At 39.4% G+C, this 13,930-nt stretch overlaps 2 protein-coding genes across 2 annotated transcripts in view; one reads left to right on the top strand and one right to left on the bottom strand.

Annotated features, from left to right (window-relative positions):
* fam151a (family with sequence similarity 151 member A) overlaps positions 1 to 3,055 on the bottom strand; it is a 9,875-nt gene extending 6,820 nt beyond the window's left edge. Inside the window, exons 1-6 of the mRNA XM_068341007.1 lie at positions 2,994 to 3,055; positions 2,676 to 2,848; positions 1,149 to 1,298; positions 800 to 949; positions 557 to 719; positions 396 to 453 (exon numbers count right to left, since the gene is read on the bottom strand). Coding sequence (XP_068197108.1) covers positions 396 to 453; positions 557 to 719; positions 800 to 949; positions 1,149 to 1,298; positions 2,676 to 2,848; positions 2,994 to 3,055 — 756 coding nt within the window. The remainder of the gene's footprint in view (positions 1 to 395; positions 454 to 556; positions 720 to 799; positions 950 to 1,148; positions 1,299 to 2,675; positions 2,849 to 2,993) is intronic.
* Positions 3,056 to 4,211: 1,156 nt separating this feature from the next.
* Positions 4,212 to 13,466, top strand: dnai4 (dynein axonemal intermediate chain 4). Its single transcript, XM_068341476.1, has 17 exons — positions 4,212 to 4,267; positions 4,380 to 4,548; positions 4,617 to 4,780; positions 5,542 to 5,648; positions 5,753 to 5,909; positions 6,066 to 6,196; positions 6,994 to 7,155; positions 7,408 to 7,584; positions 7,829 to 7,980; positions 9,864 to 9,950; positions 10,091 to 10,242; positions 10,354 to 10,514; positions 10,693 to 10,814; positions 11,384 to 11,482; positions 12,302 to 12,528; positions 12,636 to 12,789; positions 13,323 to 13,466. Exons 1-17 carry the CDS (start codon positions 4,212 to 4,214, stop codon positions 13,371 to 13,373), a joined length of 2,328 nt encoding a protein of 775 aa, XP_068197577.1. The 3' UTR covers positions 13,374 to 13,466.
* The last annotated feature ends 464 nt before the right edge of the window (positions 13,467 to 13,930 follow it).

Consider the following 13,930-nt stretch of genomic DNA (forward strand, 5'->3'; position numbering starts at 1 on the left):
CCTTTAGTACATAATAGCATGCTAACATGTCTAACTGAAGTAGCAATGGTTAAATGCAGCAGCTAAAATTAAAGTATGTTAGTGGTTTTTCTCTGGGTTTTTTGTTTTTGTTTTTTTGGTGAGCATGGCGATCTACCTGTTTGACCCACAGAGATAATAAAATGTCACGTAAACCTGTTTCTAGCCACCCCAGGCAAACATCACTTTCTGTCCAGAATATAGGTAAGCATAACTAATAACCTCAGTATTTCTGAAAACCCAATTTATGAGATAAACTCTGGACAAAAGTGCTGGATCTTTAAACAAACCTATACCATGGTGACCTGACCAACTACCTGACCTGGCTGAAGAGCCTTTATGATAATATTCAGGGACCATACAGTGCTATGCTATACCCTCCATCCTGGAGACACAGTTACATCGGGAAACTTCTCTTGAATCAACTGTAAAAATCTGGAGGGAAGAAAGAAAAAGTGAAAGAAACAATGAAACATAAAACAATTCATGCGATCAAATGATGAACAGCATATAAAAATTGATAATTTGGTTTTTTAACCTGGTTCCATTGACTAATGGCAGGAAATCTGGTGAGTTTGGACCATGGAGGATGTCTGCATTAAGCCACACAGGCCGGTTTATTCCTTTACTGCTGTTCTTTTGAATGAGCAGGTCCAGTGATAAACCCACCGATTCCAGAGACTTAAAATCCAACTTGATGGCTGCAGGCAGACACAGATCATTTGAAACCTGTTTTACTCCTCAAGTCAGTTGAGCATGGAGCAACACATAATACACAGACCTTTTCTGGAGGCCAGAACGGCATCTAACCATTGGTCCAGGGTGTTATCACTATAGATGTCAGGAGGATGGGCCATGATAGGGATTGGCTTCACATTGGGTGTTCCGTACCCCTCCAGGGTAACATCAGACTCCAGGATCATAGCATCTCCTGTGATGGAGGCACAAGCTCGTAAAACGTCAAATTAATTAGAGTAACGTTGTTAAGCTGCAGGACATTATAAATAGATTCCCATTCAGTATTAGCATTTTAAAATCACCTGAGCCATCATTACATTTGTAGTTCCAGGGAAAAATGATACTGTCAAAGTAAAGCATAATCATTTGTATGAGAGTGTAACTGGATTAACCTGCGAGGGCTTTGTTCATTTCTTCCTTGCTATTGGCTCTATGAGCCCAGGTAGCCAACAGGCCATCACGATTACTGATATCACCCATCTGAACCAGGTAGTCCAGCATGTCTCCACCAGTAGGAAAAGAAGGAAGAGGACCAGAGGAACCTGAAAAGATAGAGTTTTTGGATTTAGTTATTTCTTGTTTTAATTTCTAAGTACATTTTCCTGTCATATTTTTTGCTTTCAACTTTTTCTATCTTTGAGAAAAATATTTTTTTACATTTGTCTTTCTGGGTTTCTTTCCATTGTGCATTTACTATTCTTGGTCCCCTCAAACCTCAAACTACAAGAGTTTATATATGATGAAATCAGGTCTCATCAGATACATAAATAGAATTCTCTTTCAAATCTTAAACATCCACACACTAAAAAAATATTGGGTTGTCTCACTCAATGGAAATTCATGAAGTTCTCCATGTCAGAGGGAGATATGAATCACAGTCTCACCTGAAGAAGCTGCAACCAGCACACATGCAAGATGCCTGCAAAGGTTTCACAGTAGTTGGCTAGCTTTATAGTGAGAAACAAATGCGCTCAGAGAATGAAAACCTCCACCATTTAGAGAGTGGAGGGTTGTGCTCTCTCGGGGTCTTTTAAAAATGTTCCAAATCCAGGTTATCATCATGGATTACCAAAATTTAATCACCTCTGTGTACTGTAGTGTATCCATTTTATACAAATCCTTTCATTAATTATTATGTAGTCCTGCTAACAAATAAAAAACATCAAACAAATCAGACTGATCATATAACCACCTTGGTGGTGGTAAAAGCAGGTATAATATGGATTGAGAAATGGTTGGCAAGACGTGGTCAGCATAGGCTGTCCCACATAAAACTAATCAACAATCTCAATAAACAAAGACTGGAAATGTAAAGAAAAAACATGACAGAAAAAAATAATTAAAACAGGAAATTACTATCCCCACTGCTGTGATAGTAATCATCTGTTTTACATATTTCAGCTAAATTCTGACACCTCTCTTCTTATTGCTTGGTTTGTGATTTTGTCTTTTTTTAAAATTTTGTGTAAACAATTATTTTGCAAAATGAAAACTCCTATTTCCCAAAGAACCAAAAGTGACCTGATTTCACTATCTTCAGTTACAGCATTTGATTGCAGCAGATTAGTGATTAATTAATTGTTCATGTTATCATGACTATATAGATATTTACAATAAAGGAAAAGGGCATTCAGCACCCCTCTACTTTACATTTTAAATGAATGTACATGCTATAACATGAGTGCTGCATTACCAAATTTGACCCTGATGCCTCTGATGTGACATCTATATGTAAATGAAAGATAAATGGAAAGATAACTTTTGTCAACACTGAACAACAACAATGATCTGTTACAACTTAATCTGAAACCATCATATTAATTTTTCTACACTGTAAATCATAAGTGATTTAAAAAAACCTGTGATCAATTAATACAGATTATTTTCATGTCTGTTGAGAAACATCTTTAAGAATGTACCTGATTTTTTAGTTAGCGCTATGGCTGTAACAACAATGACGATCACAAGGATGACAAGTCCAAAGGCCACAGATATCGTTATCAGGTGACATTTTGTTAGACAGCCAAGATAAAGTTTTTGTTTTTCCATTTGTCCTGAACGTAATCTATGAGTTTGAGACTCTGGCCACATCCTGCAGGAACACAGCAAAACATGGATGTGTCAGTCATTCATGCAGTCACCTACATGAATGACTGACACTTTAGTACTTTAGTACTCGTACAAGATGTGAGTTGCTGAAGGACACAAACCCATGCATTTTTCTGTCTGACACTGACCTGTTTTGGCTTTCTTCAGGAGCTCTGCTGCTAATGTTCTCTCTGTGACTGTTTTCATCCATCTTCTGATGCCTAGTGTTTCCACATTCATATGGATACAAATCTGCACCTATATACACACATGCAGACTAAGAGGCTAAGGATTTTCTGGAGTAAATGAGCCTTATCTAAAGAACAGAGTGTTTCATCTGATCCTTGGACCTCCTCCTCAGCCTATTGACTGCTTTTCTGGCAGTCCCTATCTCTCTCCCACTTCCCCCTTCCTTTGTTAGTCGAGTTTACCATTTAGAAGCAGTTCCATAACTCTGATTCCAATGAAATCATTAAGAAGTTTTTAATTCCGATACTGCTAACTGGATCTTTAAATACATTTTACTCATGCCCAAAATAAATTTCAGTTTCCATGGCGATGCCACACAGCAACAGTTTTTTCTACCCTACTGATTGGACACTCAATAGATGGGCAGTTTGGACAGCAGTATTATGTAGTGCTCAAAGGTATGGAGGCACCTTCTCCCCCAGTCCAGCATTCCACCATCCAGGATGGTTGACAACCTCACTGCTTGTACAGTCCGTCATCTCCCAGTTGTGCAACACCATGGCAGCAGCCTACAGCATTTTTGGTCTGATGTCTGATGTCTCTTGGGTATCAGAGTCCAGAGAGAATATCTCAGCCGCTTCTCATCATCACAATCAACCATCATCTCACGGCTGGATTGTAGAATCTTTTACAGTTCTGACTATGCTTTAGGGCGGATTTGCTATTTTTGAATTTCATACAAGTTCTCCCCTGTGTGTAACATCTGTAAACATTTCTGGAAAATCCCTTGGTACTGCAGCAGCACAAGATCATGCAACTTGGCTTCCCCTCAGAGTCAAATATATATATATATATATATATATATATATATATATATATATATATATATATATATATATATATATATATATATATATATATATATATATATATATTAATAACAATAATATGGTTTACTAGTCACTTTACATAAATAACAGTGACATTAATGAAAGTCAGACTAAACACAATAACGTTTCTAACAATGTATCACAATAGTGTAAAGAAGTACATTTCTGTTTTATAACATCAGACCAAACGCAGTGACTTTTTCCATCATGTTTATTACGGCTGGATGTCCGGCGGAGCGGAGTGGCGTCCCGTTGCTAGGACAACGGAGTAACGCGGACGCTACAATAATGTCTACTTCTGCGGCAAGAATAGGACAGCAGAGACGTCCCCTGGTGCTAAGGCCGTAAGTTAACACTTTCAAAACAAACAAACAAACAAACAAACAAACAAAGAAAAACAAGCTGGTGCTACGCAACCGTTTTGACCTCTTGGTGTACTATATTCCTGTTTCGTAGCTCTTCTCGAACTGCAAACGTATCCGACTCCGGCTTCCATGGAATCAGCCAAAGCAAGAAACACACAAACAGCGTCGTCGGTTTCTCGAGAAGAAAAAGTCTGAGTCTTGGCGGTGGCAGCAAAATTCTGGAGAAGAGCATCAGTCAGATTCCGGGACAAGCTATTCGGGTAACTTATATCAACAATCAGTAACATTATCAGTCGTAGTGAGGTGGCTCACTGTTCAGTGTTGGCAGGTGTTTGATGACGACGGCAATGACGTCACTCCAGAGTCGCTCTTCGAGCCAGATCCAGGAGCTTTGCAGGGTAAAGGCAGCAGGTTCTTCCTGGACGAAATCTCGGCTGCATCATTGTCAGAGCAGATGTCAGCCACAGGGAGCTTCTCCATGCATGTTTCCAGGTACCAGTGACTGTCAGGGAAGGAAAAACAACTCGAGCTAATCTGAAATGGCAATAGGCTGTGTTAAAACGCTGGATGTCATGGTGTGTTCTGGGGACCCCCAGAGCCTCAAAGAGGGATTCCAAGGAGGGTAGCTGTGCAGGGATGAACAGGAGGTTGATGTAAGACTGGGTTTTCTCCATTAGCTCCATTATGCTTTGTTTGGATCTATGCATCTTAAACCTTTCAATATTTTCCCACTTAAAACCACAGACCTTCATTAGTGGTGATTTTGGGGGAAAAAATCAAATAGGGGTCCATGTTGTGGAAGGGTTTTGAAACCACTATGCTGAAACATTAATGTACAATATTGATGAAAAGTGCCCTTGTTACCTTAAAATTCCTACTGCCTATTTTATCAAACATTTTTCATTCTAATGCAATGTGTCTTTTGACCCCAACTATTGCAGCTATAGCTATTACAGTCTGTGGTGTTGTGAAGTCAATCACAGTCTTTTTGACAGTTTTCTGATGACTAATGCTCCTAATTTAAGTGATGGGTGTTGAAAAAGTTAAAAAAAGAAAAGAAAAAAAGGAACAAAATGCTTAATGTAGAATCACTTTTACTTCGCATTTAATAATTTCTCAGAAATATAAAAAAGGCCCAGAAGCAATGTTTTGCAGAATGTGCTGTATCGTACATTATAGGAGACAATCTCTTTTTATTTGTCACTTTGCGTTACATTGGGCCAAATATTGTGAGCATGGATTTTGTTTTGCAGGTCGATTTTAGGAAGCAGCAGAAAATCCAGCCAGTCTACAATAGACTCACTGGATGAAGATGTTGAGGATATGTTGACCAGACTGGAAAAGCCCGTCAACTTCCCAGGTTCATGCCATTTTTTCAAAAATTATTTCTTCAACATTATGCTCTATAGTGTGTCTGTGCATATGGGGGTTCGGTTAAGTTTCTCAAGTGTTGTTTTCTGCCAGAAATACAGAGGAAAAGAGATCTTGGAACAAAACATGTGACAGATGACATGTTGAAAGACTTCACTCATGTCGTCATCTCTGAGACAGACATCGTTTCACTCCTTGACATACCCACGACAATGCTGTCAGTGGATGCTGATGATGCAAAAGTTGCTATGTGAGTGATGTCCTTCACTGAATTATTTCATCTTAGTCAATGTGTAGGTTTACAATGTCTTTCTCTATTCATTACTCACAGAGATGGTCTATATCTTGTTGTAAAATCAATATTCTACAATGTTTTTAATACACTGGAATCATCTTGCTTTCACAGGGAGAGACGCAGTCAGGTTTGCAAGAGCCAAATGGGCAGTAAGAGGCGTGTGGATCAATCAGTACAGACACTGAATGAAGCAACTAAAAATAAACAGGTTCAGAGCGACTATGTGGTCATGGTGGATGCAGGTTAGTTAGCTTTCTGTTTTTTTTAGGACAGCCAAAGTAGATGAACATAACCCTAACAAACAGATTTATTATCATGTTATGTTATTGACATAAAACAGTAGTTCTTATTCTAAACATCTAGGAGACACATAAACGAATACCATTATATAGCATAGAAGCGTACTATTCTGAGTTTATAGCAGATATGACATTTTAAAAAATTGGATTGTTGGATAAACAGAGGTTTTTGAGATTTTCATCTAAATGTGCCATGGAGCATGTTTTCATGGCTCAGTCCATACCATGGATTCAATGGGTGTGGTGCAGTACACCTGTAAAATCATTGAAGCACACTGCTAGCGTACAGGAAACAGATTGGCTTAAGCAAGTAAAAGTAAATGCTTTCAATATTTTACACACTTGGAACGTACTGCTAAATACAGTAGGTCAATTTGACAAGACAGGTCAATTTGAAAAAGCAATATTCATGCATTGCCTGCTCTTTTTTGCTTTTTTGTAATCACACACAGAACTGATATTAATCTCACCAGTTTAGAAGATTTTGTGTATTGAGCAGGAATAACCACTTTCAGAGTCTGAGGTGATGACTTCTCATCTTGTCACACCAACAGCCATTATCTAAAGATATTCCTTTATTATGAAAAAAAGGTAATGAGACAACTTTATATTCACATTTGTGAAAATCTTAGTAAGTGTTTGTTGAAACTGTGCATCAACAATTAATCAATTGCGGTTTTCTGTCCAAACAGTTTATAGTGTTTCAATGCAGACAATCTCTTTATTTTCTTTGACAACAGGAAACAATGTTACCACCTGGGACATGTATAACACATTGATCAGCCCTGATGATCACACTGAGTGTAACTCAGAACCAGAAGTCTATGACTACTCACAGGCTGCTGTGGACACCAGCAGAGGTGCGGAGAAAAGCATGTCAGAGGGCAGCACAGCCAGTACAGGTAACAAGTGGAGACAATGCTCTGCATTAGTGAATTTTATTGTATACTATTCCTCTATAAATAGCAAAGAATGCACATAAATGTGTTGTCGCTGAACAGTGTGTTAATACATGTATGTGACTTCTCAGATTGTGTGTTAAGCAAAAAAGGGCGATGGAACACAATGGAACTGGAGTTTACAGAGATTTGTTCTTGATTCAGGGTTGTTTTTCAATAACCTATCTGACTATATTATTTTGTGTTTCTGTTCAGCCAGTGCTGCCAGCTCATTGAGAGAATCTGAAGCAGTTGGAAACTATTTGAACACTGGACAGCTGATCATGATGTCAGAGAAATTCAAAAAGTCCTTGCTAGTGATGGAGAGGACCATATTAGCAAACATTTTCCAACCCAAATTGGCTGCTTATAGACATCTGCCCGTAATAAAAGGTAAACTCAACTCACCAACACATGGGCAATAGCATGTTAGTGACAAAGATGAATCAAGATGCTTCCTGGGAAGGTGGCATTTATCCCTGAAAACTGGTGTTGCACACAAAATTGTGTTTTGCATCTCAGCTGTAGCATTGGCGACAGATAAAGTGCAAATTTTGTCCCTCAAGGGTCAATAAAGGTCTATAATATCATATTAATTTATCTTGAAAGTGATTATAAATGCTTAATTTTGTCACAGACAAAGAGAGTGAGCTGAAGCATGATACAGTGGAACAAATACAGGGTGCAGAGAGCCCTCCATCTCCAGCTCTGGAGCATCTGTGGACTCTCCGCTGTGAACTCAGCAAAAGACACAGAGTCAACAGCATAGCCTGGAACAAGAAGAATACGGTAGCAACACACACGTTACAGTAATACAACCACTGCTACTATAATTAATCATATCTTCGGTGATGTTGGGTAATGTTTATTATGATCACATTTGAGCTACAGTACAATAGCCAAAAGTAAATGCAAGTTTCTGAAGGAATCAACAGCCTTTACATGGCATAAATATAATTATACATGTCTTACTATATCGAGCTCTGCATGATCCTTCCTGCTGTTTCAAACTCCATCTTGAGCATAATTCCTCATCAAATGGACAATCCCTTAGTTTTCAACAAGTTACTTGTGTTACACCGTGCAAACCAGTTAAGAACGGCAACCCAAAAGTCAAGGGAAGTTTTCTTTAAGGATTGTAGCAATTAATTTATCTATTTTTTACGGCTATTTGTCGTGCCATCAATCAACTTTCATTTATATAGAAGAAGAAGAAGACGAAGATACACTTTATTGATCCCCTAGGGGAAATTACATTTGTCACTCAGGTGTACATTTGTTACATTTTTTGTGTTAGTTTTTCACACTATGTATGTACAGGCCCCTGAAACAACCACAGCACACAAAGGGGCCTGTAATCATGCAGTTAGTATACAAACACAACATCAAGCTGTACATTGGGAGGCAGAGTGACGGGCAGCAGCTTCCTGGAGTGCGCCCCAATAGAGCAGCTTGTAAGGGGGACGGCGCCTTGCTCAAGGGCGCCTCGGCAGTGGCTGGGAGGTGAGCTGGCGCCTCCCACCGTCAGCTCACACTCCGGAGATGTTCTGGCGGGAGCGGGAATCGATCCACCGATGGCTGGGCGATCTGTCTTCAAGACCTCTGCTCTACCGCTGAGCCATAGCACTGAGCCATAGCACTGAGCCATAGCACAGCTATAGCACTTCATCACGTCAACAGATATTTCGAAGCGCTTTAACAGACTCAACATGACATGTTCTTGTGAAGATGCCTCCCCAGTGTACAAGTTTTGGCCAGTTCTCATCGGTCTGAGCAGCATATTTTACACCAAGTATATAATACTTGTTCACTTTAAGGAACAAGTATATAATACTTGTTCTTCACAGTGAACAAGTACAGTATATAATAAAGATCTGTTTTTCAGTGATACCTCCAACACATATGGGATGTCAAAGTCTTTACGTGTACTCATAGACCAGAACAGATGAGACTGGTCTGTCGGTCACAGCCAATCATACAGATGAGAGGTAGAGCTGTGGACAGCGCTTTCATGGTACGTCCAATGAGCAGCTTGTAAAAGGGACTGTGCCTTGCTCAAAGGCTCCATAGCAGTGCTCAGAAGGTGAGCTGGCACCTCTCCAATGACAGTTCACACTCCAGAATTTTTGGTTCACATGGGCCTTGAACCGAACACCATCCGAATCCCCAGCCCAGGACTCAGTAGACTGAGCTGTTACCACCTAATACAACACCAACCGTTATTTTCTATCGTGGTTAACCTAGTTTTGTATTTTACATAACATAACCTAACATAATAACATATTTCAAGGTACAGTGATCCCTCGTTACTCGCAGTTATTGCATTCCAGAAACCACACACAAAAACTAAATTTTGCAATATAGCGACAAACTATTTATTTTATAAATTACGGTAATTTAAACATTTATGAACCCTCCCCACACTGATATTAAACCACTGTCTATCTCTATTACCTTTTCCCACACTTTTATAGACTGTTTAAACCACTTTTGTGTCTCAAGGAAGTGCACTGTGTTCCGTGACTCATGGAATGCACCGCATTATCGGATGCATGTACAGTATCACATGACCACCTACTAAAAAATCAACGATAAGGTGAACCCGCGCGTATTGATGCGGGAATGCTCAAGGGATTAACCCGTCATAAGAGATATTTTGTTTTCTTTGGTAGGACCTCTTGGCTGTGGGTTATGGTGAGTTTGACTCCACTCACCAGAAACCAGGCCTAGTGTGCTGCTGGTCTCTTAAAAACCCTATGGTAGGACTTTCTTTAAACTATATTTATCGTCCATAGCTTCCAGATGTCATTCCTCATTATTCATTATCTCCTCAATGTTCTGATGACTGAGCATTTAGCTCAGATGGGAGTGTTGGCTGTTCTCTGTGCTCACTCTGCAGTGGCCTGATCGAACCATCTACTGTCAAAGTGCTGTCACTTCCCTGGATTTCTCATCCAACCATCCCAACCATCTGGCTGTGGGAATGCAAGATGGTACTATTGCAATCTACAATGTGCAGAGTGAAGACATGTCATGCATCGTCAGCAGCCGGTGAGGACTGTGTGTGTATGTGTTTGTGTACAGTGTTGTACTTACTGATAAGAAAAATATCAACCAGCAGTACTGTTGTTGCTCTTTAATTCTTTGTCTGTCTTTGCACAGTAAATGTCTCAACAGACACTTGGATCCAGTGTGGCAGCTAAAGTGGAAGCAGCAAGAGTTGAATTTAACAGGAAAGCAGACAATGGAATCTCTATTTTCTGTGGCTGCAGATGGCAGGGTCAGCAAATGGTTTGTCTCCAGCAACGGCCTTGACTGCCTAGGTATGGTATCAGCAACAGGTGATGTTGTCGACTGTTAGTTCAGCTTCACATATCTCCAAGAGTCCTTTGAGAAAATCTATGAGCTTATAAATCGCAATACCTTGATACTGGACTGCTAGATACCTAACCATGTTGTTGTTGTTACATTACTCTTCCACACATGTGTCTCTTGGTATAGATGTGATGAAGATCAAGAAGACTTTGAACACAAAGAATGCTGGAGGAAACAAGAAAGAGATGAAGACAGACTGCATTCAGTCTGTATTGACTCCTGGTCTGTGTTTTGACTTTCATCCAACAGTAAGTTGTTACTATGCTTAAAAGGAACTCTTCAATAGACTATTAAGCTTTAGTTGTTGTCTATTCCACTCCATGCCAGTGGAAGGTTGGGCTAAGTTTCTTAGGATTTCTGTAACACAACAGTGACATAAGCTTCCAGAACATTATTTACAACCTGAAATCTTCCCGGTAGCCTCAAAGCCAAAAGCATTTGTGAGGATTGGAACATTAGCTTGAATGGGAGTGCTTGTGCATCAAGACAAAAGCATTTCTCCATACCTGTTCACCTGCTACCGGAGGATTGCATCATACAAAGCCAGAGAGCTCTGCTGAAGTTGCAATAACAAAGTCTCTGCTTGATCCCTGTTCTTTTAGAAAACAACAGTTTGTTTTCCACAAATGAACATTTATGATTTTCAACCACTACCATTTTTTCAGGGCTCTAACAAAGAATTCTGAAAATAAATAAATGAGTCAACCGACTTCAAGATGAGGGAACTGTACATACTGAAATGGACTCATTCAAGGTTACATTTTCATGGGTTACATGAAGGTGTATCACACCCTCCTGTGTGTTACTGTATTTCCAGGATTCCAATATCTACTTGGTTGGCACGTGGGAGGGTCTCATTCACAGATGCTCCTGTTCCAACAATCAGCAATTTCTGGAGAGTTACAGGAAACATTTTGTAAGTCCATCACACTTAAATCACCCCCTCACCTGACACTACCACAAAAGATCATGATGTCTTTATTTCATCAAGTTTGAGCTTGATTCATCTATTAATGCTCTCTCCTACAAGTATTGATCATTTGGCTTTTCCTATGACATTGTAGTGACATTTTAAACACAAAGAGCTTTCAGTTTTTTATCAATATTTGTTTACATTCAGTCTGTAGTCTTTAAGTAGAAGTGTAAGTCCTATTTAATAATGAGGATCAACTTAGACAATGACCCAACGATCACAATACACAGCAAGGATATTCAGTAAAATTCAGCCCTTCTCCTTAGATACTGCACCTACATACAGACTTGTGCTTCTAACCAGACTGAAAAAATCAGTTTAGTTCCAAAATAGCAAGCTCTTCACCTATACCTTTGTGTTGTAAATTAATTATTTCAATTCAAATCTGTGGTCTCTTGTTACAAAATTCTCTCTTTAATGTGTCAATAATAAAAATGAGCTTGAGGAAATTGTAGCAAGATAACCAAGTGCATGATTTCCTGTCCAGTTATGTCAGAAGAACGGGTTCTTCATCAGTTCTACTGAACTGACTGTAGCCGTGCTTGTTCAAAATTCCTTTAATAGGCCAACTTTTGTGATATCAAAAGCCTCCACCAATAGATAATGCATCGCCAAAAAATATTGGTGATGCATCATTGAAACAATATTGTTGAAATTTAAGTAATTATTTTTTGGAAAACTAATAGTACAGAGGGCTGTCTACTTAGAAGTCATCTATTTAAGTAAGTAAAAATGACTTTCTAACAACTTATCCAAATCCAGAGTCCAGTCAACTGCGTTGCATGGTGTCCATTCATTACTGATGTGTTCCTGAGCTGCTCCTCTGACTCAACCATCCAACTGTGGAAGTGCGACCACCCGAAGCCCATTCTAGGGCTCACCTCAACCAAGACATCAGTCTATGACATCAAGTGGTCTCCAAAGTGGGCTACAGTATTCGGAGCTATAAATGAGGAACGTCTTGAGATCTGGGACCTGAATTACAGCCTGTGAGTCAGGCTGAGGGGTAGAGGATCAGCTCCTTATTGTACTTTGCCCTCTGATGTGACAGCCAAACTAAGGCTGCATGTTCAATACACACATTTGTCTTTTTCAGCTTGGATCCGATCATTGTGCAGCCTGCTGCCACTGACGTGAAGCTGACGTCGTTGCTGTTTGCCACACAGACAGACTGTGTCTTGGTAGGAGACAGCAATGGACAAGTCACGTTCTACCATCTCAAGGAACTGGGTGTGGCACAGTGCGGTCAGGTACAGGCAATTTTTACCTCCTGCAGCAATGACAGTCATTTCAAAGTAAAGTGAAATATGTACTTTCACAGTTTTTTCAGTTTAGGCCCAGTTGTGTGACACCCACACAACTGGGTGTCATTTCAGTTTAATATACAGTATATGGATGAAACATGTAATAACAACAAACCTCACCTACTCCTGTGTTGTAGGTGAGGCACACCTGGGTAGATTGAGAAGGCAGTCCAACACATCAAAATAAAGCCAAAAGGCAAAGTAAAGGCAAAGATTTCTACAAGAACTAAACAGTGATGGATACCTCATTAGAAAACCCACACCTGTACTTCAGATCTATGGAAGAATAGTTAAAGAAAAAACACAGATTTCATTTTCAACCTGTTTTTTTTCTGTTCTCTGTGCCAACTTCAAAAATTTTCTGTCAAACAAGTTTAAACATGATGGTTTAGAGTCATTCGTCTTCAGTGAGAAAACACAGATACTTGATGATCAGTTCACATGAAAAATAAAATAAAATGTCTGAATCTTTGTTTCAGGTGAACATTCTGGAGGGCATCGTTCATGCTGCAGCCTCCAGCGAGCTGTAATAAACACACAACCCATCTGGTCTACTCTCTGCAAAGATGTATCAGAATGAAGACAATACAAATACTATGCATGTTAATATTCGTAGATAAGAAAAGAGTATTTTGGCAGCAGGTTTTGCTTTGTGTTGACTAATACTGTTGATTCATCATAGTGGTGAGTTTGTCAAGTGAGAAAAACTAAAGGCCAGCTCAGATTTTTTATTCTCTATTTAATCACATTCAAACAGGAAATAGTGTGGACAAAAAACAAATATAACATGTTCTGAAAACTGCTTTAAAATAATTGTAAGGTTGAATAAATGTTGTTTATTTTTACAAAAATGTTGACTTTTTGCCATGTGTGGATCCATACATACAGTATATACACAGACAAACACGAATGCACACACCTACGAGCAATGTGGGACTGACCAGTTACCTGTGCTGGTAACTTGTCGTTGGTGGAGAGGCTTGTGTGCTTCAATGACCTTTGAAAGCTATATCGGCAGGGGAATCACCCCCTAGGCATGTTTAACCATGGTTTCGGGATATAGGCCAGATGAAAGTCAGCACCTGGT

Source organism: Antennarius striatus, chromosome 18 (assembly GCF_040054535.1).
Source record: "Antennarius striatus isolate MH-2024 chromosome 18, ASM4005453v1, whole genome shotgun sequence".
NCBI lineage: Eukaryota > Metazoa > Chordata > Actinopteri > Lophiiformes > Antennariidae > Antennarius > Antennarius striatus.